The sequence below is a fragment of the Dasypus novemcinctus genome, chromosome 10, assembly GCF_030445035.2.
Source record: "Dasypus novemcinctus isolate mDasNov1 chromosome 10, mDasNov1.1.hap2, whole genome shotgun sequence".
Lineage (NCBI taxonomy): Eukaryota > Metazoa > Chordata > Mammalia > Cingulata > Dasypodidae > Dasypus > Dasypus novemcinctus.
Genome location: NC_080682.1, coordinates 7,062,170 through 7,087,379, shown reverse-complemented (window position 1 = coordinate 7,087,379; position 25,210 = coordinate 7,062,170). Strand labels below are relative to the sequence as shown.

At 65.0% G+C, this 25,210-nt stretch overlaps 5 protein-coding genes across 5 annotated transcripts; 2 read left to right on the top strand and 3 right to left on the bottom strand.

Moving 5' to 3' along the window:
• Positions 1-200: 200 nt before the first annotated feature.
• On the top strand, positions 201-5,580 carry RPS6KB2 (ribosomal protein S6 kinase B2). The gene is made up of 15 exons (XM_004481605.5): positions 201-361; positions 703-743; positions 829-949; positions 1,221-1,289; positions 1,776-1,923; positions 2,966-3,023; positions 3,116-3,216; positions 3,316-3,406; positions 3,485-3,575; positions 3,691-3,798; positions 4,210-4,272; positions 4,415-4,492; positions 4,579-4,686; positions 4,764-4,876; positions 5,133-5,580. The coding sequence occupies exons 1-15, from the start codon at positions 284-286 to the stop codon at positions 5,314-5,316; spliced, it is 1,452 nt and encodes a 483-aa protein (XP_004481662.1). The 5' UTR covers positions 201-283; the 3' UTR covers positions 5,317-5,580.
• A 103-nt stretch (positions 5,581-5,683) lies between these two features.
• On the bottom strand, positions 5,684-7,745 carry PTPRCAP (protein tyrosine phosphatase receptor type C associated protein). The gene is made up of 2 exons (XM_004481604.4): positions 7,642-7,745; positions 5,684-6,526 (listed from the first exon to the last, which is right to left on the bottom strand). The coding sequence occupies exons 1-2, from the start codon at positions 7,660-7,662 to the stop codon at positions 5,930-5,932; spliced, it is 618 nt and encodes a 205-aa protein (XP_004481661.1). The 5' UTR covers positions 7,663-7,745; the 3' UTR covers positions 5,684-5,929.
• Positions 7,746-8,095: 350 nt separating this feature from the next.
• Positions 8,096-13,025, bottom strand: CORO1B (coronin 1B). The gene is made up of 11 exons (XM_058305102.2): positions 12,951-13,025; positions 12,133-12,335; positions 11,714-11,836; positions 11,492-11,621; positions 11,168-11,349; positions 10,968-11,087; positions 10,353-10,457; positions 10,136-10,281; positions 9,884-9,941; positions 8,638-8,913; positions 8,096-8,547 (listed from the first exon to the last, which is right to left on the bottom strand). The coding sequence occupies exons 2-11, from the start codon at positions 12,331-12,333 to the stop codon at positions 8,422-8,424; spliced, it is 1,467 nt and encodes a 488-aa protein (XP_058161085.1). The 5' UTR covers positions 12,334-12,335; positions 12,951-13,025; the 3' UTR covers positions 8,096-8,421.
• Positions 13,026-14,794: 1,769 nt separating this feature from the next.
• On the bottom strand, positions 14,795-20,120 carry GPR152 (G protein-coupled receptor 152). Its single transcript, XM_058306179.1, has 2 exons — positions 20,019-20,120; positions 14,795-18,601 (listed from the first exon to the last, which is right to left on the bottom strand). Exons 1-2 carry the CDS (start codon positions 20,118-20,120, stop codon positions 17,066-17,068), a joined length of 1,638 nt encoding a protein of 545 aa, XP_058162162.1. The 3' UTR covers positions 14,795-17,065.
• A 788-nt stretch (positions 20,121-20,908) lies between these two features.
• LOC101446582 (calcium-binding protein 4) lies at positions 20,909-24,378 on the top strand. The gene is made up of 6 exons (XM_004481632.1): positions 20,909-21,283; positions 21,551-21,581; positions 21,667-21,810; positions 23,656-23,765; positions 24,103-24,250; positions 24,350-24,378. Exons 1-6 carry the CDS (start codon positions 20,909-20,911, stop codon positions 24,376-24,378), a joined length of 837 nt encoding a protein of 278 aa, XP_004481689.1.
• Positions 24,379-25,210: the final 832 nt, after the last annotated feature.

Below are 25,210 nucleotides of genomic sequence, written 5' to 3'. Positions count from 1 at the left end.
TCCGGGGAGCAGCACTGGGAAGACAGGGGTCCCGCCGAAGGGGTTCGGCGAGGTGGACGCAGGGCACCCCGGCACTCTGGAACTACAACTCCCGGGAGGCCTTGCGACGGACGCCATCTTTTCTCCTAGCCCGGCGGAGCGAAGGGCTCGGGAGAGGGAGGAGCCGCGCGTGCGTCATCGGCGCGCGGCCGTAGGCGCGAAATGATGACATTCGGGCCAGGGCCCCGGACTGTCAGTCAGTGCGCGGCCAGGTACGGGCCGGGCCCGCGGGGCCGGCGCCGTGATGGCGGCTGTGTTCGACCTGGACCTGGAGACGGAGGAGGGCAGCGAAGGCGAGGGGGAAGCAGAGCTCAGTCCCGCTGTGAGTGCCCCGACGGGGCGCGGTTCAGCCCCAGAGCCGAGCCTTTCCCCTCTCCGCGGACGGAACCCCGGCTTCCGTCACCCAGACTGGGCCCCGACTCCTGCAGGCCCGATCCTCCTCCGGCCGCGGCCCCTCTGAGCCACCCTCACTCCGACGTCTCTTCCACCCTCTTCCCTCTCGTCACCCCTTTCTCCCGGGTCCCCTTTTTCTGTCCCGGCCTCTCCTCCCGAGTCCCTGTCCCATGCTCTTCATGCTCCTGTCCCCGACCCCCTCCTTCTCTGGCCGAGGGCGGCATTCGGGCCTGATTCTTGCCCTGATTCTTACCCCTCGGTTCCCCACAGGACCTGTGCCCCCTTGCCGAGTTGCGGGCGGCTGGCCTGGAGTGAGTGAGAGTCGTGTTGGGGGAGGGCGGATGGGGACCTGGGGGGTACTGGAGCCTTGCCCCCATTAACTCCCTGCGTCTCTAGACCCGTGGGACACTATGAAGAGGTGGAGCTGACTGAGACGAGCGTGAACCTCGGCCCCGAGCGTATTGGACCCCACTGCTTTGAGCTGCTGCGCGTGCTGGGCAAGGGGGGCTACGGCAAGGTACTGGCCCTCCCTCCTTCCCTGCTGGCCTCACGGCGGTCTTGACTCTAAAAAGCATTCTCAGACTGATTAGACCTAGAAACCAGCAGAGCCCCTGATAGAATTCAGCACAAGAAACGCAAAGGAGGGAAAGGAAAATCCTCTCAGAATCTGTCTTCAAATCTTTATTGCCCCGCCCTTGGGTGGGCCTGGGCCTCTTGAGCTTCAGGGTGGGGCTTCTTGAAAATAGGATTTGTGGAGAGAAGTTGATCCTGTCTCCCCTGCTCTACAGGTGTTCCAGGTGCGAAAGGTGCAAGGCACCAACTCAGGCAAAATATATGCCATGAAAGTCCTGAGGAAGGTGAGTCATTTGTTCGACTAACGAGTGCTCAGGAGTGCCTGCCATTACGAGACAGCAGTGAACATGATGGTGGAGACGTCCCCGTCTTCGTGGCACTTGTCTCTGGCATATGCTGGTTTTGCTACTGTGACCTATATTGTTACGTGGTAGTTTTCAACCAGGGAACATTTGGCAACGTCTGGAAACATTTTCAATTGTCGTGACTGAGGGGTACTGCCAGTATCTAGTGGGGAGAGGCCAAGGATGCTGCTAAACATCCTACAACACACAGCAGAGCCCCCACACAAAGAATGATCTGGCCAGAAATGTCAGCAGTGCTGAGGCAGAGAAAGCCTGTGACCGATGTTGAACCATGCCGGGTTGCAGTGAGCGGAGCAGAATTATAAAGAAATGAAATGGGGTGACAGAAGGGTAGAAGAATGGTGGCTGGGGGGCCTGAAGGAGGCCCTAGGTGCCCCCACTTCTGACTAATCCCTGCCCTTCCAGGCCAAAATTGTGCGCAATGCCAAGGACACAGCACACACGCGGGCTGAGCGGAACATTCTAGAGTCGGTGAAGCACCCCTTCATTGTGGAACTGGCTTATGCCTTCCAGACTGGTGGCAAGCTCTACCTCATCCTCGAGTGCCTCAGTGGTATGAGTGTGGGTCCAGCCAGGGCAGGGGCAGGCAGCCCTGGGAGGGCCGGGGAACATCCTGAGGTGGTGTGGTTGCAGAGAGTGGTTAGGGAACCCCGCACACCCACCCATCCATCCCGCCTTCATTCATTCAGCAAACGTCTGTCCAGCGCCTATTGTGTCCCTCACTTGCATTGGGGGGTGGATGAAGTCCAGAGGGTCGTGATGTCCTTTTTTACTAGCCCTTCACATCCTCTTGCTCTCCCCTTTGTGCCGGTGTCCAGCCAGGTCCCAAATTCGGCTGGTTCATTGTCTGCAGTGTCTTCCATCCTCTCCACTCTCTTGGGCACGGGGTAGGGTGGGGTGGGCAGTTGTAGTTGTTTCTTAACTAGACTTCTCGATGTCTCTAGCTCACCCCCTTTCTAGTGTCTCCTCCACTAACTGCGAGGGTTGTCTTCCTAGAGCACGGGATTGTTCCCAACACTCCTGCTCGGAATTCCATGGCTCTCTATAACTGTCCGGATAAAGCTGGCCCCCTTGGCCTGATGCCCCTGCTCTCCACGATGCGGTCCAGGCCTGCTTTCCTGCTAGCCCGCCTGTAGCAGAGGAGCCCTGCGAGCTCCTACCTCCACGCTGTGCTTTCCCTCCCCTCCCAGCTCTGCATCCCCTTTAAGGCCCACCAAGCCCGTGAGACTTTCTCTGTTCCCTTGTGTTGGGTTTGAGTTGACTTCCCTCTTCTCCCTGAGATATTGGGGTGCAGCTCTTGGAACCATTGCCTCAGTCTGGGCGTTATTAGAGCAGCTGTGCGCGTGGCTGTATCCCCGTATCCTGAGGGCGGTGGTTGGGTCTCTTCACCTCTGTGTCCCCAGCTTCACCCACCCCAGAGCCAGGCACCGAGTAGGCGTCAGTAGATGTTTGCTGAATTGAATTGAATCCCCACGGCAGCTCTGTGAGGCAGGTAGGGCAGGAGTTCCGAGCCCCACTCTCCCCAAGAAGAAACCAAGACAGAGAGAAAAAAGGGTCTGCTCCTCCACGCAGCCACTGACATGTTTGTGTCCCAGGCGGTGAGCTCTTCACACATCTGGAGCGAGAAGGCATCTTCCTGGAGGACACGGCCTGGTGGGTGCTACTTCCTGCCTCTCTCCCCGTCTTTCTCCCTCTCGAGGGGCTCCAGGAACCCTTGCCTCGTTCGCCCTGTCCTGTCTCTGCAGTTTCTATCTGGCAGAGATCACGCTGGCCCTTGGACACCTCCACTCTCAAGGCATCATCTATCGGGACCTCAAACCTGAGAACATCATGCTCAGCAGCCAGGGTGCACACACTGGGTCCCCAGACTGTGGGGAGGGTGGGGGAGCCCCGGGGGGCAGGTGGGGTGCCTAGCCCTGACCGCCCCCCCAACACTTTTCCACAGGCCACATCAAGCTGACGGACTTCGGCCTCTGTAAAGAGTCCATTCACGAGGGCGCTGTCACCCACACTTTCTGCGGCACCATTGAGTACATGTAAGCGGCAGCCGGCCGGGCTTTGGGAGGACAGCCAGACAGGGGCCTGGCCTGACTGCCGTCCCACCCGGCCCCCAGGGCCCCGGAGATTCTGACGCGCAGTGGCCACAACCGGGCAGTGGACTGGTGGAGCCTGGGGACCCTGATGTACGACATGCTCACTGGATCGGCAAGTCCAGCCTCCTCGAGAGGGAGGGTGTGGGGCAGGGGGAGGGCCCCCTGCCCGGGCAGGGGCAGGGCCGTGGGGCGCCCACAAGGCTCCTCTCCCCCTCTGCCCCCTCCAGCCACCCTTCACCGCTGAGAACCGGAAGAAGACCATGGACAAGATCGTCAAGGGGAAGCTGGTGCTGCCCCCCTACCTCACCCCGGATGCCCGGGACCTCGTCAAAAAGGTGGGGCCCCTCGCTTCTCAGCCTGGGCTCCTGAGCGCCGCTGGCACTGGAGGGATTGCGGACTTCGGGCCCAGGATGCTGAGCCTCGGCTCTGCCTCAGGTGGCTGCCTGGCCCGCACAGGTCCCCGTCCCAGTCCTAGCGAGCTGAGCGTCTGTAACGACCGCCTAGCTTTTCTCCCATCACGGAGTCTCCCCAGGGGGTGCGCGGCCAGGAGCTGGAGCAGGGGAGGCTTCCTCGAGGCGCCCCTGCTGGGCTCTAGGAACCTCAAGCCGACCCGGAGCCTGTGAGAAAGCTCGTGTAGGACCCAGTCTTCTCACCCTACCCGCTCCACGCAGCCAAGCCCTGGGGACATGGGGGAGCACACCAGCAGTCCCTCTCCCCAAGCCTCACCCTCTGCCCTTGCCCCCCAGTTTCTGAAACGGAATCCCAGCCAACGGATCGGGGGTGGCCCAGGGGATGCTGCTGACGTGCAGGTCGGTCTGGGATCACCACCAAGGGGGCAGAGTCGAGCCCCCCAGGGTGACGGGGGCCAGGAGGTGGGGCTCTAGGGCAGGTGGATGTATTGAGGGAGCCCGAGAGTGAACTCTTGGCATGCTTGGGGTGCCCTACCCACAGAGGCACCCCTTCTTCCGGCACATCAATTGGGACGACGTCCTGGCCCGCCACGTGGATCCCCCATTCAGACCCTGTCTGGTGAGTACAAGTTCCAGTGGCCGGGAGTGCACCGAGGACCCCCAGCACAGGCGCCCCCTGACCCCGGCCCCTCGGTCTGCCCGCAGCAGTCAGAAGAGGACGTGAGCCAGTTTGACACCCGCTTCACGCGGCAGACGCCGGTGGACAGCCCAGACGACATGGCTCTCAGTGAGAGCGCCAACCAGGCTTTCCTGGTGAGGGCCTGGGGTCAAGGGCAGGGACGCGGCCTTGGCATGGCGGGCGCTGAGTCCCGCCCGGCCTCCTTCCCCAGGGCTTCACGTACGTGGCACCCTCCGTCCTGGACAGCATCAAGGAGGGCTTCTCTTTCCAGCCCAAGCTGCGCTCCCCCAGGCGCCTCCACAGCAGCCCGCGGACCCCCATCAGGTACCGCAGGCAGAGGAGAGCGTGGAGCTGGGGCAGACCCCCATGGGCGGAAGCTGGTCTGGCTTTGGTTCTCCCATCACTCTCCAGGCCAAGGCTCTTACCAGCACTGGCCTCTGTTTCCTCGTTGCTAGGGGGCCCCCTGAAGGCTCGGCGGTGCGCCCCTGTAGGTGGAGAGGCTGCCGCCCTCTGCCTGACCCCGTGCCAGGAGGCCCCTGGGGGCCTAGGAGGCTCTGACCCTGCCCCCTCTCCCCTGCAGCCCCCTGAAGTTCTCCCCCTTTGAGGGGTTCCGGCCCAGCCCCGGTCCACCGGAGCCTGGGGAGCCACCCCTACCTCCACTCCTGCCGCCACCGCCGCCACCCTCGACCACCGCCCCCCTCCCCATCCGTCCACCGTCTGGGGCCAAAAAGTGCAAGAGGAGCCGCGGACGCCCTGGGCGCTAGCACGATGGGAGGGGCTGTGGGGGACTGTTGAGGCCCTCCTGGCAGGCTGTGGGGGCCGCAGGACCCTGGGCCAGTCCGTGCAGCCTGGGTGTGTCTGGGGCTCTGGAGAGGGAGAGGGAGTGTGTCCAGGTGAGGGCGGCTGTAGCCCCTGAATCATGGCACAGAGGGGCATGGGCTACAGCTGCTGGCAGAGGGTCCCAGCCACCCAAAGGCGCCTGCTGTGGGAGCTGTGCCCTTGGAGAATTAAAAGACTCAATCATGGCACGAACCTGGCTCTTCCTTTTGACTTCTGGGGGCAGGAGTGGGCAAGGGTCAGGCCCGGGGTGGACCTGCTTGGGGCTGGGGGGTTGCCACAGGACCAGGGCACTGCCAGGCTGGAGGCTTTATTTCAAACCGCTGTCCTCCACCCCGTGGGTGGGTTGCCTTCCTGTGGGGGTGGGGAAAAGGTAGAGCCCTGGGGACGGGATCTGGTGGGGGCAGGTATAGTCTGAGGCTCTCCGTGCAGGTGTGTGGTGACCATAGGGCCAGGGCAGGCCACGTCCAGCAGGGGCAGCTTGGGAGCAGAGGCCCAGGGAGCATGTGGCTGTGCAGGGCAGGGGAGCCGAGGCTGGCGCTACAGTGCGGTGACGTGGAGACCCTGGCCCCCGGCGGCCCTGGCGCTATCGTCCCAGGCAGCACTGCCCCCGAAGGCGTGCAGGTCACTGAGCAGGGCCTCGGCACTGCCCCCCGAGCCTGCCGGCCCTCGGGTGCTGAGCGGCAGGCCGCCGTCACTGTCACTGTCGTGTGCTTCTCTGGCCCGCTCTGGGCCCGGCCCCTCTCCACGCCAGGGCCCCTCCTCCTGGGGTTCAGCCTCCTCGGGGCCGCCAGGCCCTGCGTAGTCTTCTTGGGCGTCCTCCGCCTGCTCTGGGTCGTTGTCTGGTGACCCCAGCGTGGCCCGTTCCCGAAGCCAGCGGCCTGGGGGGCTGGCCCACAGCAGGCGGCGCGTGCGGCCCCACAGCGCGGCCCCCAGGCGAACTGGGTGGTAGTAGCCTCCAGAGTCGCGACTCAGGCGGCGCCAGGCCAGGGCCAGGACAATGACCAGCAGCAGCAGGAGCAGCAGCAGCAGGATGACAGTGACAGAGCTGGAGCCCCTGCTGTCCTTGGGGCTGCCCGAGCCCAGGGCCCCCGGCAGGGCCAGCAGTAGTCCGAGCCCCAGGGCGCGGGGTAGAGCCTGTGGGGAGAGGGTATGGGGCTGTCACCTGCAGCAGGGCGCCAGGCCACTTCCGCTGTGCTCCACGTGACACGGGGACGGTCCATGGTTGGGCAGGGAAGCCCGAGGCCTGCCCTGTGCACCCCAAGCCCACTCTTGCCTGGGGCCTGCGCGCTGGCCGTTCCCTCTGCCTGGGGGGTCCCGTCCGCTCCTAGCCACCTGGCGTCCCCGAGGGGGCCTGCTGGGCCCCGCAGGCCCCTCCACCTGCTTTCCTCGCCCGGCACTCGCGCGTGCTGGCTTGACTGCTTACATCTTAGGTTTGTTTCCTGTATTCTCTCCCCACCCGCACGTAAACTGCAGGGAGACAGGTTTTGGGGGGGGTCTGTTTCATTCACTGAGTATCTCAAGCACCTGGAGCACATAGTAGGTGCTTAACCCGTACGGCTGACAGGGCCCAGACGTGCCACTTGGGCTGTGGGGGGTGGAGGCCGCAAGGCTGGTGTCAGAGAGAAAGGTTTCTCCCGAGGCCCCAGGTGTGGGGGGCCTGGACCAACCCTGGGGGGGGGGGTTCATCCTGCACTCAGCAGGCCCCAGGCCGGGATGGGGGGCCTGAGGCCGCTCGACTTCCTTCCCTCCCAGCAAGGGGGCTGCCCCAGCTGCAGCGCTTCCGCTCGGCGCCCCGTCCCCGGGGACCTGGGGTGTGCAGGGCCGGGGGCTGGGGGCGGGCGCAGCTGCCAGAGGAAGCCTGCGGTTGGAACAAGGTGGGAGGGGGTGCGGGGCGTGAGGGGTGCTGGGTGCAAACCTCCCCCCGGGCCCAGGGAGGCAAGTGGGGGCTGTGGCTGCGGCCCAGCCCCCCGGGGAGAAGTGCAGGGAGGGTCTTGAAGGGGCCCAGGCCTGGAGCCGGCACTGGGGGTCTGAGCCCCAGGGAGGCACAGCCCGGAGGTGGGGTGAGGCGAGGCGAGCGAAAGGCCCGGCCTCTGCTCACCTCTCCTCTCCTCCATCTCTCCCCTCTGCCCCTGCGGGCTTCTTGGGCCCCAGGGCCTAGGTGGGGGATCCCTTTCAGCTCCTGGGCCCAGCCACCCAGCCCTGACGGCCTACTGCCCCACCCCAAGGACCCAGCGGGCCCTGGCACTCACCATCAGTCTGCCAGCCTCCATGTTGGGCGCCCACCTCAGCTCTGGCAAGGCTGAGCGAGAAGTGCGCTCTCGCGCTCCCGACAGCAGCTAGGGGTTACCCGAGGCTTCCGCTTCCTGCCCGCACTACCCCGCCCATCCCTCACTGGTGGGGGCCCCGGGCCCCTGGGACCACCCCGATCCACGCCGTCCTTTCACAGGCCTCTCGTGGGACGAGGCTGGGGCAACAGGGCCTGTGAGCAGAGGAAGGAACTGGGTGCCCAAAGCAGGACGCGGCGTGGAGGTGTCTACTTGTCTTCTGCCTCAATTTCCCCAAGAACTGAGGTGAGCGACGCTGTGGGGTCTGGCCACGCCCCAGACCGCTCTCCCATCTGTGATGCCTGCGGGCCTCGTCCATCCCCATCCTTCTGGACCTCCTTTCCCAGCCCCACCCTTGCCACGGAAGGTCAAACGTGGCTTTTAGAAAGAGAATTTTATTTGGAATGAAAATATAGACCCCGTGCCTCCCGCGTCCTCCGCAGAGGGGCAGTGGGCTGCGCAGGGGTGGGGAAGGTGGTCCTTCAGAGGACAAGCGAGCTTGCCTTGGTGCAAAAATCCTCCTGGTAACAATGACAAAAGCCAGGCGATGGCTGGAGCTGGGGGACCACGGTGGGTGGGGGTGGGCCGGCCGTGGAGCCCACCCTAGGCCCTCAGCAGCCAGCTGGCCCGGCGTGAGCCGCCGGCAGAAGCCGAGTGAGAGGGGGGTGGAGGAGGCTGGAGGGGTGGCAGCCGTGGGGGCCGGTCCTATGCATCCCCGTTCTCCAGGCGCCCGAGCTGCTCCTCCAGGCGGCTGATGCGCTCCCCCTGCTCCTTGACCAGCACCTTCAGCGCCTGCAGCTCCTGCAGCACCTCCTCCAGCTTCCCAGCCTCCTGCGGGGGCAGCAGGGGTGGGTCAGGGGCCGCAGGGAGGGGCAGCGCACGGCCCAGGCACACCCTGCCCCCAGCCGGCGGGACACATACCCCGGCTCCTCCGGCGAGTCTGCTGCTGGGGGGGACGGCCGTGGCCGTGGCCGTGGAGGGCCCCGTGCGGGTGGAGCCAGGGGCCGCAGCGGGCCTGCTGTCGGAGAGCACGTTGCGCCGGCTGACCTTCAGGTCCCGCTGTTTGCTGGGCACGTAGGCCTCGCGCAGGGAGATGAGGATGGGGTCGGCATCGCGCCCGCTCACCCACTCCTCCGCCTCCAGGGCCGCCTCGGGCCCGGCCGTGTCGGGGTACAGGTCATCCTGGAAGAGGTCGGACTGGGCAGGGGACGGGGGCCCAGCGGGCCAAAGCAGTGAGCAGCGCTCTCGCCATCCCTCGCTGCTCACCAGCCGGGGCAGGGGCAGCAAGCAACACCCTGGCGTCAGCTCCCCCCACTTTGGCCCTGACCTCTCCTGACCTGACCTCAGAAGCCATGGAGGAACCTCGGCCGTGGGGCTGGCCTCCACGCTGGCTGCCTGCCCTGCCTTTCTTCTAGAAGGCCGAAGCCTTCCCCGGCCCTCACTGCCCTCCCTGCTGGTCCCACTGCTCCTATCCTGGCCCAGGCCTCATCTCTAACGGGACCCTCGTGGCCACCCCTCCCCAGCCTCCTGGCCACCAGGCTTGTACCCCATCGTCTCCTCCAGTGTCCTGGCCCCAAGTGACCTTTCACTTCCCTTCTGGACGCTGCTAAGAGCTTCCTCTGAGCCTTCCTCAGCCCTCCTGAGCAGGACCCCTGGGGCAGCCTCCCTGCAAGGGGTGGGGGGCAGCTAGGTAGCTTTATAGGATTCGGGGTTCTAGGAACCCAGTCTGTGCCCCCGTGGACGGGGTGGTCCTGGGCAGGCCCTGCCGACCTCTCAGACGCTCCTTGCGCCCCGACTGGGGCACTTGGCATCTAATGGAGAATTCGTGGATGCCCGTCTGAGGCTCCCGGCCTGATCCCCACCTCATGGTCTCTCAGTCCATTTCCATCTCTGTGCCTGTCCCCTGGCCCACTCACCAGTGGCCCACTCTCCAGCCATGCCGTCAGGCCCACCTCCTCTGGGAAGACCGCCACCCTTGCTGCCCCCTCCCACCTGCATCCTCTGTGGCTCCCCCATGCCTGGCCTCGCCTGCCCCTACTTGGCATCTGTCCAGCCCCCTGACCCCACCCCACACGGGGCCACCTCCCACTCAGGCTTCATCCATCACCTCTGCACGGCCCACCTGCTGGAGGAGGGAGCAGGGGGCAGGGGATCCAGGGAGCCTCACCTTTCTTGGCACAGTCATGACAATGGGCTCACACTTGCGCTCGTGTAGTTTGTAGAACCTGGGAAAGGGCAGGGAGAGCCATGGGGGGACCCCCGCTGGCTCTCCTGGCTGCTCCGCTCCAGACCTCACCCCAGCCCCTCCCACAGCCCGGCCCCCAGGCAGCCCCCGTGTCGGACCCCTGGCCTCTGGGCAGCTCCTCGGCAGCGCTCTCAGCTGGGCGCCCAGGCCCCGTCCCTCGGGGGCGCCTCTTACCGGGCGATCTCGCACTTGCTGACCTCCAGGCCCCGCTTGGGCATGCAGCCCATGCCCCTCTGCGGCTCTTTGCTGGTGAACGTGTTCAGGAAGTGGATGTAGGGGGCCTCGGCTGTGATCTCGAAGTACCGGATGCTGGAGTCGCCCTGGAGCGGGGAGCGGGCATCAGTGCGGCCGTCAGGGCCCCTGCCCCCGCCCCGGCCCGGGCCTGGCCCACCTTGCCGCAGACGTAGACCACACCGGTGTCGGGGTCGTAGAAGGGCAGCAGGGCCCCATTGCTCGAGTCCAGCTCCTGCAGGGCCATGGGCTCCTCGAGGTTCTCCTGGCACAGGGGACAGGCAGGCAGGCCCCAGGCCCTGGTCAGGACTGGCCCAGCTGCTCACGTGCCAGCCAGCAGCTGCCCCTATGCCGGCGGTTCCTTCCCACCTCCCAGCCTTGGCTCCTGCCACGTGCCCAGCCCAGCCCCCCCAGCCCCTTTCTGCTCCTGGGACCCGCTTGTGAGGCCAGCTCCAGAGTTTAGGAGCCCCAGTACTGGTGCAGAGCCCCAACCACGGTGCTGCCAAGCCCCCATGGGGCCTCAGAGGTCCCTGGGGAGGAGCACAGGTCTGTGGGACAGAGCGTCTCGGGAAGGGGCCGGGAGGACTTCCTGGAGGAGCAGGCCTTGAGGAGAGCTGGCTGTACCCAGTGAGCCAAGGAAGGGAGGGCCTTTGGATGGCAGGAACGACACAGGCAGAGACCCAAGGCACGGTGGAGGCAACCGGGAGTGTGGGAGCGCAGGGACAGGGGGAGAAGAGGTGCTGAGGTCCTGGGGTGGGGGCACCCCAGCACTCACCGGGTCCCAGAGCGCCAGCTGCCGCTCGCTCATGCGGCTGAAGCCCGTGGTGAACACCTTGCCGTCCGCCAGGAAGATAGCGCGCATGGGCCGAGCCCCCTCGTGAGCCTTCTCCCGCTCCTGGGCAGCAGCGGGGGGACGGGCCGGTCACACAAGTCCCTGGGCCTGCCCCCCGCCATCCCGCCTCCGAGGCCACGTACGGCGACCAGGGTGCCCCGGCGGGGGTCGATGACGCGCACGCTCTTGTCCTTGCAGGCGGAGCAGAAGAGGCTGCCGTTGCGGTTCCAGCAGACGCTGTAGATGAGGTCGGGGTGCAGGGTGTCCAGGCGGTATAGCTCCTCCGCCGTGCCCACGTTCCAGATGAGCACCACGTTGTCACAGCCTGGGAGCGGGCGAGGCGCGTGAGCCCGCAGGGCCGGCTCTGCCCCCCTCCCCGAGACCTCTGCGGGCCCGAGGGAGACCGCCGGCCGGGATGGTCCACGCCGAGGGGGCAGGGCGCAGGGGCGCAGGGGCGGGGGGCAGACCTGCGCTGAGCAGCACATTGCGGGCCACCGGGTGCCAGGTGACGATGCCCACGCGCTTGGTGTGCCCCTCCAGCACCACCACCGGCTCCGTCAGCGGCGAGGCCAGCCCGTTCTCTGGAATCTGCCACACCTGCGGGCACAGCGGGGACGGTGTGGCCTCTGCCTGTCCCTGTGGCCTCAGGCGCTGCCCCCAGCCCAGCCCAGCCGGGCCCCACGCCTCACCATGACCGTGCAGTCCTCTGAGCCGCTGGCGATGACTCTGTCATTGTGGGGACACCAGTCAATGTCCAGGACGGGCCCCGTGTGCCCACACACCGTCGGGTAGGCCTTGTCGATGCGGCCCGTCTGCAGGCAGGGGAGAGGCGGTCAGGGCACTTGGTGGAGCGGCGTTCCCAAAGGGCAGTGGCGGTGAGGTGCCAGTGCCCGGCCACCAGGTGAGCAGGAGGCATTTACTGCCTCCGACACTGACTCGACGGCAATAAAACAATAAAAACGCGCTCTCTGTCTGCGCTCACACATCTGAGCGGCAAACCTGGACGTGACGCCTGTGACACCTGCGTGGCCGTGGGGGGCCGGGCCAGAGGGGACGATGGGCCGTGGGGTGTGGGGAAAGGTCCGACCGCGGCCCTGCCGGAGCCCACCTTGCTCAGGGGGAGCACCAGGAAGGCGCCCCCGCCGCTGGCCTCCACGATCACCGCCAGGAACTTGGGGTTGACTGCACAGAAGGTGCTGTCCCAGGTCACGCGGGACACTCGGATGTCCTCATAGCACTGGTCATTTTTGACCGGCTGCCCAAACACATGCCGGAACTTGCTCTGCCGAACCACTTTACGGAAGGACATATCTGCACAGCAGAGGCCCCGGGTCAGCACCCATCCGGGTCAGCACCCATCCGGCGCCTCCCACCCCGCAGCCCTCCCAGGGGAGTGGCAGGGTGTGGCTGGGGCCCTGCCTGGGTCTCAGTTTCCCCAGTCACCAAATAAGGTCACAGGCTGCCCCACCCCTGGAGGTGAGCTGAGCAGGGGACGGCAGGGACCCCTGGCCTGGGCCCTTGCTGAGTCCTGAGGGGCTCGGGGATGTGGGAGGGTGGGCCGGGGGGGTGGGCGCAGAGGCTCCTCCTAGGTCGCCCAGTCCTGCCAGGCGCTGGAGGCTGAGTGATGGGGGGACGGGGTGGGCGCAGAGCAGCTGTGCACTGCGGGGCGGCCAGGGTCCCCGGACTCAGCCCCGGGGTGGGCCCTGCTGCAGGGAGCCCGGGCCGGCCGGGCGCCTCTCCGGGTGCAGCGCCGCCCACGGCGGCCTCTGCGCGGGTGCCAGGCGAGCGCGGCGCCCCTTTCCAGGGGACCCCGGTGGAGGGGAGAGGCTGGGCAGCCCCCGGGCCCTGGGGGTGAGAGGGGGGCGCGGCGGCCGGGGGGCTCCTGGGGCCCGCGCCCTCCCCCGCCCCAGGGCCCGCTGCGCTCACCGGGAGGCGCCGGGGGCTGCGGCACCGGCCTGGGGCGGCTCCGGATCCCGGCCTCTGGGAAGCAGGAAGCGGGAATCAGGAAGTGACAGAGGAGCCGGGACGGCGCGGGGGCGGGGCGGGGGCTCGCGGGGGCGGGGCCGCGGTCACGCGCCGAGGGCCGGGGCGGGTTCTGAGGGGCCCGGGGCCGCGGTCTCTGGCCGCAGCTCCTCCGTGGGCAGCCTTGCGGGGAGCACCGCCTCCCGCCCCCGCCGTGCGGCGCCCCCCACCCGACTCCGAGTCTACGCGGCCGCTCTGAGTTCACGGGTCCCCTCTCTAAGAACGTGACTGCACGGCACGGTTTAGAGCAGCGAGCGCTGGGCCCGCCCCGCCGCCTTCCCGCTGAGCACCCAGGGGTCCTGCGCGGTCCCCCCCTCCTTACCGGAAAAAGAGGGGGCTCGCGCCGCAGGGCCCCCTCTCCCAGGTCAGGGCACACACCTCTCCTTGTGAGGAGGAGCCCAGCCTGGCCGCCTCCGAGCCGCCTCCATCCTGCCCCACCCTGGGGGCTTAGGTGTCCCTAGAGGTCCCCCAGCTGTCTGCCCCCCCCACCCCCCCACCCCCGTGATCCATGGCCCCCTCCCTCATGACTTCCTATAGTGTCCACCCCCAGCCCTGCGGGCCCAGGGGCCTGGGGAAAGGCCCCCCCTCCCAGAAAAATGATGGGAGATGGGGGGGGGCGGGGAAGGACTCCAAGGGAGCCTGGGGTTGGACGGAGATCCTGCTGGGTCCCATCATCACTTGTTCCCCTCATGCCACCGGCTCAGAATGGCAGGGGCCTGCCCAAGGTCACCCCCCGCAGCCCATCCCCATCCCCAGCTGTTTGGCTCCCCATCATCATACTTGAAATAAAATGCACAGACACCTGCCCCTGCCTCCCCCTGTGCCCCGGTCTGTCTGACCCCCGCCCACCACCTCTCAGCACCTACCACCATCCCCTCCCTGCATGTGGCCCAGGGTCACTGACCCTCCTGTCCCTGGAGCACATCACCTCCACCCCCAATCCCACCCCAGGGCCTTGGCACATCCTTTTCCCGCCGTGTGGAAACTCTTGCCCCGAGTTTGAAAAGCCTCCCACCCTTCCTTCCTCCAGGTCTCGGAGCATGTTTCACCTTGTCCATCCTCTCTGACCCCTCCCGCTCAGTCACTCGCTGACCCTTACCCCCCGGGGGCCCTGACTACTAACTACTGGTATCGCGTTATGTAATTCTTGGTGCATTTTTGTTTTGTCTGCCTTGCCCCCCAGGAAGTCAGTAAATTGAGGACAAGAACGTTGCCTCGTTTCCCCCACTCTCTCCCCAGCATCTAGCACACTGTTGCCCAACACCGTAGGTGCTCAATTAATGGATGTTGAATGAATGAATGAACAGCAGCCCTGAAGGTAGAACTGAAAAATGTTCATATTCACAGCTCTTGGAATCGGCGTCTGGGCCCTTTGATGGAGAGCAGGGGTCTCTTGCCTGGAGAAAGGCTGAACCTCCAAAGGGCAGCAGGCGCCCCGCCCCCTGGGGGTGTAGCAGGGGGAGGTGGGGAGCCCTGGAATATCTTGGAGTTGAGCCTTCTGCCTTTCATGCCCCTGGCTTTGGGTGCACATGTGTCCCCTAACACGAAGCCCTCCTCCATGGGCCACCGGAACTCCTCTTCAACCTGCAAAACCTTGCAGGGCATCGTTTCTTCTGGTTGCTGCTCTCGCCCTCACCTGGATAGCAATCATCCACTGTGGGTGGGGTTCCCCTCGGGGACCTTGGAGGTGGGATTGGCCTTCTCCCCAGGGGCCAGAGTTTGGCGTGTGGACCAGAGCAGAAGGAAGGTGCTGGCACTGAGGTTTTATTGTCTGATCTGCCTGCCATGTTGAAAGGCTTTGCCTGGGAAGGACACTGCAGAGTGCCACAAGGGGCCCCGGAGCCCAGGCCCTGCACGCAGGCAGTGTGCACTCCATCGTGTGGTGGTTGTTTTTTGGGGGGGTGGGAGGGGAAGAGTGGGAAAGCTTTTATGGGCGAGGAGGAGGCCGTGTGGTGGCGAGGACAGCACCTGGGGGGCAGGGTACCTGCAGGCCACGTGGGTCGGGCCTGGCCTCGGACCTGGATGAGGCCTGGGGGTGCTCCCTGGGGCAGCCAGGCTCGTGGCGAACAACTATGGAAAACGTGGTCGTGCCGCGCCTGGTCCCAGCTCTTCTCAGGGATGTCATCCCCGGGAACGGGTACCCTTATTACGGTCCCCGCTTTACAGAGGAGGACGCTGAGTCACAAAGATGTGGAGTGACTTGCTGAAGGTCACACAGCTGGTGGCAGAGCCAGGATCAAAACAAACCCCAAACCCCGAGGGCACGAGAGGCCACACGCTTACCCCCTCACGTCCCCCAGGTGGAAGGCTGCCTGGAAAGGCGCACCGCAAGGGCTCAGCCAAGATTTGTTGAATGGCTGAAGGAGGCTCCCTGCCCAGAAATCTCTCTCCCACCTGCCTCAGTGCCCCAAATTCCACCAGGAGGAAATGCTCCCGTTATACTGTGGCCTTACCACCCCCTGCGCAGCCCGATTCCCATCCGCTGTCAGGTGCTCTCATCCAATGGCCGCCACGGCCAACCCCGCAAGGAAAACGACCTCGCTAAATCCCCGTGAGATCGCTTCTCGGCCTGTTGGCTAAGATCGAGTGTAAAACTCGGGAAGAGCTCAGAACTGCACCACGGATCTGCCTTTCTAAAATGCTAGCACCCCGGGCAGGGGCGGCACCTGAAGTGTCATTGTCACCGTTCACACTTGCAGGTGAAGGAGTCTCCCAGCTGCTGAAGTCATAACACTGAGCTAATGGGAAGAGATTGGGTGGCGACAGGGGAAAGGGGTGTGATTTTGGAACACAGGGGGTTGAGAGGAAGCCGGGTGGGGTGGGTGTCAAGAAGGGGTGACGATGTGCAAAGGGAAGTGGAGGGTGGACCAGAAGACCCCCGGCACTTCCTAGTTTTCCCTGCAGTGGCCCGAGAGGGAAGAGGTGGGTTCTGCCTCAGAGATGCCATGTGACCTCCAGGGAGACTTGGCCCTTTGGACGCATCATGCCTGTGCCTGCTCCCAGCTGTGCCCCCTGGACTGAGCACATGGAAGCGGCTCAGGAGGGGGGAGGCAGCCAGCCCTGGCCATGGTGGGTAGGGGCCAGTGGATGCCAGCTGGACCCAAGAGCCAAACTTTGAAGTCCTTTGGAGCCCCTCAAAAGCAGAGGTGGCCCCATGCTCTTGCAGGCAGCCTGGGGGTCCGCAGCCCAGAGCAGTAGGGGGTACATCTGACCCGTCCTCCAGCTCAGGGGGTCCCAGAGGCTCAGGCCAGCTGGTGACTTTCCCGGCCGCCTCCTCGCATCCATTCTCCTGGGACATCTTGTACGCCAGTGAAGGAAGAGAGCAGCTGCTCAAGGGGCCCCTTCCGTGTGCCAGGCTTTTGGCACACTTTCTCAATGAACCCTCACAACAGCCCTTTTCACAGATGAAGAAGCAGGAGCTCAGAGGGCAAAGTAGCATGTCCAGAGTTCAGCCAGGATGTGGCAGAGCCAGACTCAAATCTGGGCTCAGTAGCTCCTGCCTCTGCTCCCCACCACCTTGCTGAGGGACGTCTTTGCAGCTTCACTGCCCTTTAGGGGAGAGGACTTGGCCATGGCAGGCCAGCTTGGGGGCCACTAAGGCCTTGGGGTCTTGCTTGGGGTTGCTGACTCCTGGTCTCCTCCTTTCTCTGCAGGGACCTGGCCTTGTGCCCAGGCCAAGGACAAGGAGGAGGGGAGGGAGGGATGAAAGGGAGGTCAGGTCAAGCCCAGGGGAAGTCCTGCCTGCTCTCCTCCTCCTGCAGACCCTGGCAAAGGGGCGTTGGAGGCAGAAGCCCCAGGGCACCTTTAGCTGTGGCTCAGAGGGCTGCTGGGTGACTGTGTGTCCAGGGCAGCTGTCAAGCCTGGCGGGGGTGGGGGACTCACAGCAAACTGCCCGGGACTTTTGGCGACTTGGTTTTCACTTCTCGCAAATCCTTCCTCCCGGCCGAGGGCACAGCGGGGCTCTCCCAGGTGACTTCCTCTGCAGCTGCGCGCCCTGCCGGCCTGGGCTTTCCGGGCCCTCACGTGGGGCCTGCCCCGGGGGCCTCCTCTGGGGGCGCACTGCTGGGGCCTTCACCTACAGAGGAAGCAGGCGCGGCCGGGGTCTCAGGGCCCTCTGAGGTGGGAGCTGTGGCCGGGGCAGCCGAGGGCTCACCAGAGGGACTCGGGGCCGAGCTGGCATCGGGCCCGGAGTTCTGGGCCTCAGGGTTTGACTGTGGCAGGGCCACGGAGTCCAGCTGTGGCTGAGCCTCGGGTTTCACCTGCAGTTGGGCCACTGGTGGCCGGGCCACGGCATCTGACTGCGGTTGGGCTGTGGGGGCCACCGGTGGCCGGGCCACGGGATCCGACTGCGGTTGGGCCATGGGGACCACCAGTGGCCGGGCCACGGGATCTGACTGCGGTTGGGCCGTGGGGACCACCGGTGGCCGGGCCACGGGATCCGACTGCGGTTGGGCGGCGGGGTTCACCTGCGGCTGGGCCTCGGACGTTAACCCCGGCAGCGTCTGGCCCCCAGAGTCCACTTGGGTCTGAGGCTCAGCTGGCGTGAAGCTGCCGGGCCGCTCCTCGCAGAGCGCGGCCGCGAAGGAGGACAGCACTGAGCGCAGCAGGGCCCGGAGGTCGGCGCTGGCCAGCAGACAGAGGAAGGGGCTGAGGCAGCTGTTGAGCAGGACCAGGTAGTCCGAGTAGACCAGGGCCTCCCAGAGCAGGTAGCCGGGGTAGACATCCCACAGGAAGGCCAGGTACAGCAGCTGCGCCAGCTGGTAGGGCAGCCGCAGGACCACGTAGGCCGACAGAATGGTCTTGGCCACGCGGGCAAAGCCGTGGCGGGCGGCGGGCGGCGGGCGGCGGCAGGTGCGGCAGGCGGCGGCCTGGGTGAGCACGTGGCAGACGAGCAGCAGAAGGAAAGGCAGGAAGCCGCCCAGGATCTCGAGCACGCGCAGCGGCAGCTCCTCGCTGTCCCAGAAGTCCAGGCAGATGACCAGGTCGTACCACCAGACGGCGGCCTCGGGGAAGACCAGCCAGGGCACGCTGAAGAGCGTGGCCAGCACCCAGACCCCGGCGCAGACCCAGAGGGGCAGGCGGGCGGGCCGGCGCGCCGGGTACCAGCGCGGGCACAGCGCCAGCAGGCAGCGGTCCAGGCTGAGGGCCGCCAGCAGGAAGAGGCCCGAGGAGTAGGACACGCCCCACAGGAAGTAGTAGAAGCGGCAGGCGGCCGTCCCCAGCGGCCAGTGCCCCCCGTGCTGGATCTCCAGGATCTGGAAGGCGGCCGCCACCAGGAACAAGAAGTCAGAGAGGGCCAGGCTGAGCAGGAGCAGGGCGAGGCGGGTGCCCGCTCCGTGCCGGGCCTGCGAGCCAGCCAGCCACGCCATCAGCCCGTTGGCTGGCAGCCCCAGGAGCAGCAGGGCCACCAGGAAGGCCGTGTCCCAGCCCCCCTGCGGGTAGTGGTCCTCATCGTCGAGCTCCATGCGGGGTCTGTGGCCGGTGGCGCCCATGCCAGCTTCCATAGTGGTGTCCGTCTGAGGTCCCCAGTGGACCACCGGGCCTGGAGTGGGAGCCTAGCAAATGAATGAATGGATGAGCACACTAATGAATGGTCATCAGAGAGAGGATGCTGTGCATCTCCAGGCAAGTTGCTGCCCCTCTCTGGGTCATTGTCATCACCATTGGGTTAGCAAGCCTGTATTGGGGCCTTTAATAGGGATGTCATCTAGTGCTCATACAGTCCATTTTAAAGGTGAGGAGAGGAAGGGAGTCACCAAAACTCAAACCTGGACTAACCATTCTGCCCCACAGAATCCCGGTGAATCCAAGTAGACTAAACAGAGGCTTTCAAACGTGTTTCCAAGGCTGCTGAATCTTTCTTGAAGGGAAATATTATAGGGAAGCAGACGTAGCTCAACTGATAGAGCATCCGCCTACCACATGGGAGGTCCAGGGTTCAAACCCAGGGCCTCCTGACCTGTGTGGTGAGCTGGCCCACGCGCAGTGCTGATGCGTGCAAGGAGTGCCATGTAGGGGTGCTCCCTGCATAGGTGTACCCCACGTGTAAGGAGTGTGCCCCGCAAGGAGAGCCGCCCTGCACAAAAAAGCACAGCCCGCCCAGGAGTGGCGCCGCACACATGGAGAGCTGACGCAGCAAGAGGACGCAACAAGAAAGAGACACGGTTTCCTAGTGCTGCCAGATAAAGCAAGTGGACACAGAAAAACAGAGCGAATGGACACAGAGAGCAGACAACAGGGGCAAGGGGAGAGAAATAAATAAAATAAATATTAAAAAAAAAAAAGAAAAACAGAAATATTATTGTGGAGCTCATGACTGAACTGAAAGGGGAGGCATCCCTGAGGGTTCCAGGGAACACAGTTTGAAAACCATTTGGCTAGCTCATTGCAAGGCCCCCTTTTTCTCCAGTATGTTGGGGTTCATGTGTTTACCATTCCAGGAGGGGAAGGGCCAGGGGGGTCCCATGAGCCCATGGGAGCCCGAGGGTGGCCAGGGAGTCTAGGGCAGAAGACGCCTCCCTCCCAGCAAGTTCAACTCCTGGACTAAAGGTGAGTGTCCTGCCCATCCCCCCAAGTCCCTTTCTCCCCTCCCACAGCCCACGCAGAAGGTGGCCCCCAAATGTGGGGGGCAGCACCAGGGGACTGCCCTGGGTTGGGGGTTACTAAACAGAAACGGAGGGGCTCAGCTGTGGGCTGAGAGTGAGGGGGCCTGGGCCCCGGGAGGTCTGCTGCGTGTCCCCCCGGCTGGCAGAGGTGCAGCGAGGGGAAGGTCCTGGTGCCAGCACCGAGTTGGGGACAGTCAGTGCCCCAGTAAGGCTGAACGCCTCCGGGGCCCAGGGTGCCTCCCCAGGCAGGCCCCACTCTGCAAGCTCCATCCACTGTGGGACGAGAGCCGGGGCCCCTGTGGGACCAGAGCCGGGTCCCCTGTGGGACCAGAGTGGGGGCCCCAGGGCCCACCGAGGCCCGGCTTACCTGCGCGGCGCGGGCCGCCGGCCGGGAGGAGCAGGGCGTGCCGGCCTGCCCAGCGCCCCACTGTCCGCTGGGCCCCTCGCCGGGGCCTGGAGCCCAGCGCATGGCGCCGGGTGGCGCTGGGGCGGGCGGGCACGAAACCCAAGCCGGCTGCTCGTCAATCATTCATGGGGCTACTCGCCGGGAAACCCTAACCCCGGCCCAGTTGGGCCAGGTGGCCAGCCGGCCCTGGCCCCCCCACGGCCAGCCTGCTGGACACCCCTCACTCTGGGCCCCTCCAGTCTGGGGATGGGCTCTGGGGTCCCCAAGCACCCACCTCTCTTGACATCCCCAACCACGCCCTTCAGTCGGCACTCGAGGCCTCTGGGGCCTGGCCTCCTGCCCTCACCTCACAGCGCCCCCTGCTCCAGGCAGGCTGTCACCCAGAGGGGGCTCCCAGGGACAGCCTGCCCTGTCCTTGCCCACCTCCTGGCTTTGCCCCTCCCCTCCTGCCTGAGATGCCCTCCCTGTCATCCCGGCCTGGCTGAGTCCTGTTTCATGAGGCTGGGCTGCGTCCCTGTCCCTCTGCCAGTGTTCTCCCCATTTTATAGGTGGGGAAACTGAGGCCTGGGGAGATGAACTGGTCTCCCAGCTGCTAAGTGGCAGAGCTGGAGTTGGAGACCGTAGCACCCATCTGGCCCGGCACCCCTCGTTGCCATCTGCCTCCTGACCTGCCTGGCTCTGCCCTGGCCACCCCCGGGCAGGGGGTGGGGATTAGAGCCCGGGCTGTCGACCTCACTTACCCTAATCCCCCTCGGGGCACGGAACCCGGCCGGCGGGGGCACGTAAGCAGCTTTGTGGGACCTGAGAACCAAGCGCGCTCAGTGGGGCCCCGTCTCGCAGTGTCTCCCCACATGGCCGCAGGCCTGGCAAGGGGGCAGCGCTGCCCAGACCCGGCCCCCGGCCCCCAGAAGCCCCCTGCAGGAGGGGTGGCTCCCCAGGGTGGGGCCGAGGGGCCCACCTCAACCAGGAGAAAGAGCATGAGGGAGAGGGGACCTCGCGGGTGGCAGGCGGGCACCGGCAGCTCCGGGAAGCAGGCCGCTGTCCAGGGCCCTGCGGGTCCGGGGAGCAGCAAAAAACCCCCTAGGAGCGGGGATGGACAGGAGGGGCCGCCCCCTGGGACCCCCAGGCCAGCCTCTCGTCGCCAGTCCCACCGGCACCGATCTGTCCGCCAGCACGACGCGGCCCAGAGGACATACTGGCCCCTGCTCGACCGCGTCTTCGGGAAGGTCGGGCGGGGCGGGCGGGGGGCCGGCGAGTGGGGGGTCAGGTCCTGAGGCTTGGCCCACCCCACCCCTTAGTGCCCAGGGAGCCTGGACGGCGGGGGTCCCGGGCCTCGGGCTGGCGGGAGGTGGGGACTGTGCTGAGCTGGACCTCCAGGCCAGGGTGGGCCTTGAGCTCCAGGAGCAGGGGTAGGGGCGCCGGGCCTGGAGGAGAAGGACGGGGGGGACCCCGCCAGGGCCCCCCTGGGGACGTGCTGCGCTCTCTGCCTGCAGGACCGTGAGCTGGACCCCGGGGAGCTGGACGGTGAGTGGCCCTTGCTGCTGGCCCGGGGGGCGGGGGCTGTCCCGGCGCCCGGTGGCCGGCGCCTGACCTCAGCCCCCTGTCCCAGAGCTGCGGGCCGCCTTCGAGGAGTTCGACACGGACGGGGACGGCGGCCTGGGCCCCCGGGAGCTGGGCGCCTGCATGCGGGCACTGGGCTACATGCCCACCGAGATGGAGCTCCTCGAGCTCTCGCAGCACGTCAAGATGCGCAGTCAGTGGCTCGCCCCCCGCCGGCCTCTCTGAGCCTCGGGGTTCAGGGGGACCACGAGGGCTGGTGGGAGGGGTCTCTGAGGGCCCCTGAGGGTAGGTGTCCACCACGTTCCTGGCGCAGTGGGCGGGCAAGGGCCGGGCCGAGGAACCCCCGGGGCACCCCTCCCTCTCCGCTCGGCCCGGGCACCCCGGAGACCTTACAGGCCCCTCTCTGCTGGGACCCTCGTGGCGACGGGGGGGCCGGGGTGGCTGCAGCTGGAGCCTCTCTGGGGAGGGCACGGCCTCCTGAGGTTCAGTGAGCCCCATTTCTGGAGCCCCCAATAAGCCAGCCAGGGGGTGGTGCCTGGGCCTCGGGGCCCCGAGTCCAGGCTGGGCCCGGCGTGCCAGAGCCCTGCTGTTCTTTGTGACTAAATGTGTCACGGGCACTTGTGTAATTGCCATTCGCTAATTTGTCAGGCTCCCTGCCTTGCACTGGTTTTCTTCCTTTTTTTTTTTTTTTTAGAGATTTATTTCTCTCCCCTTACTCACCCCCCCAGTTGTCTGCTCTGTGTGTCCATTCGCTGCGTGTTCTTCTGTGTCTGCCTGCATCCTTTTTTTTTGTTTCTTTTTCCTAAAGATTCATTTTATTTTTTATTTCTCTCCCCTCCCCTCCCTGCTGTCTGCTCTCTTGTGTCCATTCACTGAGTGTTCTTCTGTGTCCACTTGCATTCTTGGTGGCACCGGAAATCTGTCTCTTTATTTTTTATTTCATTTTTTAAAAATTTATTTCTCTCCCCTTCCCCCTTCCCCAGTTGTCTGTTCTCTGTGTCCATTCACTGCGTGTTCTTCTGTGTCCACTTGTATTCTTGTCAGCGGCACCCAGAATCTGTGTCTCTTTTTTTGCTCTGTCATCCTGCTGCATCAGCTCTCCATGTGTGCAGTGCCACTCCTGGGTGGGCTAAGCTCTTTTTTTGCAAGGGGCAGCTCTCCTTATGGAGTGCACTCCTTGCACGTGGGGCTCCCCTACGCGGGGGGACACTCCTGCATGGCATGGCACCCCTTGCACATGGCAGTACTACGCATGGGCCAGCTCACTGCACGGGCCAGGAGGCCCTGGGTTTGAACCCTGGACCTCCTACATGGTAGGTGTGAGCCACATCCGCTTCCCCGCCTGCATTCTTGTCAGTGGCACTGGGAATCTGTATCTCTCTCTCTCTTTGCTACGTCATCTTGCTGCGTTTCTTTATACTTTCTAAAATCGGGATGGGAGTCCCCACACGGGAACATTTAGTGCACTGCTTCTTTTTCTTCCCCCTCAATCTGTTATTCAGCCACTGGCGGGTTTTTTTTTTTTTAATTCAACCCGGCATTCAAAGACTGAGCTACGTGGTTTTATCGTTTGTTTGGTTTCAGGAGCTATCGGAGATCAAACCCAAAACCTTGTCCATGGGAAGCAGGCGCTCAACCACGCAGGCTACATCCGCTCCCGTGGCGCTTTTTAGTTGAGGGCATCTAGCGCATGGGTGTGCCCCATCAGGGGCTTTTGCTGCCGACCTCCTGGGTGGCAGCACTTTATAGCCGTGGCCTCTGATCCCAACAGCACCCCACGGAGCAGAGTCCCTCACCCGCACTCTAGGATGAGGAAGGGAGGTTTAGCGGCCGCCCACGCTCACGCATGATGCATGGCCGAGTCAGGATTTGAGCCCCGGGTGGTCAGACTCCAAAGCCCGGTCCCGTGCCCCCACCCTGAGAGCAGACCAGCCCTGGCCCCTGGCGCCCGGGTGCGGGTGCCGCTGTTTCCTCCCGAGTGCCGAGCCGGGAGGGCCTGGCCCTTGGGTCACCCGTGACTCTCTGCCTGGGTCCGCAGTGGGTGGCCGCGTGGACTTCGAGGACTTTGTGGACCTGATGAGCCCCAAGCTGCGGGAGGAGACGGCGCACATGCTGGGGGTGCGGGAGCTGCACGTCGCCTTCCGGGAGGTGGGGGCTGCAGTCCAGGTGGGGGGTGGGGAGCCTGGCTGGTGGCCTCCGTGGCCTCTCGGTCAGACGGTGTGAGGCTCGGGAGGCCCCCCCTCCCTTGGGGGCCAGGGACCCTGGAGGGGGTGGGCCTAGGACCCAGGGGTGGTCAGAGAGGACTCGGCTCACTCCCACCTGGGACGGGAGGGGTGGGGAGGTGGCCTGTCCAGGGAGGCTTCCTGGACAAGTTGGAGGGACAGGGATGGGGGGACATCCAGGCAGAAGAGGTGGCAGGAGTGGAGCCGGGTACCTGCAGAAGCATTCGGGGGCGGGGGGGTGCTGAGGACTTCCGGGACCCTAGTTTGACAGGGACGGGGATGGACGGATCACGGTGGCGGAGCTGCGGCAGGCAGCACCGGCCCTCCTGGGGGAGCCGCTGGCGGGCCCTGAGCTGGAGGAGATGCTCCGCGAGGTGGACCTCGATGGGGATGGCACCGTAGACTTTGATGGTGAGTGTCCCTCCCACCCTCTCGCTCCCAGGGCGACCCCAAGGCCTCCTTCCCTCCCTGACCTGGACCGGCCTAAGCCCCACCCCTTCTCTCCCGCAGAGTTTGTGATGATGCTTTCCACCCACTGAGGCTCCAGGGTGGAGAGCCAGGGACCCCGAGCAGGGTTCTTCCTGCGAATCCCCCTCAAGGGGCCCCCATGGACGGAAGAGCACCTGGCCGGGGCGCCTGCTCATGACGGCACCTGCTCACCCTCATCCTCGCCTTCCCCTGCCCCAAGCCACTAGGAGGAAGCCCGCCCTCAACAGCCTGTCATTCCCCAGTGTTTGGATCTCTCCAGTCCGTTAGGAGGTAGGGAGTTCCCTGGAAGGGGCGGCATTCAAGGATGGGGAGGCGGAACCTCTAAGAACTTGGTGAATTGGGAGGCCTCTTCCCACTACTCATGGGCAGAAATGAAAAAATAGCTGAATTTGAGAGCCCAGTTACCAAAGTTACCAGTTGCCCAGTTACCAAAGACAAAGAGAGAAATCAAAGCTGGAATGGTGGAAGGGAGCCGCCTCCGTGGGGGTTTCCGGTCCAGGTGGCAGCTCTGGAGCCTGGGCTCTGACACCCACGATGAACAAATGACTGCACGAGGGTGGGGAGCAAGAAATCAACGTCCTGAATGTGTCCCAGGGTTTCACCAGGCTATCCTGTTCATGAAAGGGAGCCCGAACTAGATGGCCACCTACCAGCCCGAGGACGGGCAAGGGAGCTTGTCTCCAGGTGCAGGGCCTGGGATGGGAAAAAAGGCACCTGGAGAGGCCCGAAGCCCAGGGCTGCACGTCCAGCAGGAGGGCAGTCTACCTCCATGGTGGGAAAAGCCGAAGGGATTGGAAAACTGCCGAGGGGGGCACTCTCTCAACCCAGGGCTCATGGGATTTCTAAAAAGACTCTCCACTCCTGAAGAGGAACTCAGGAAAA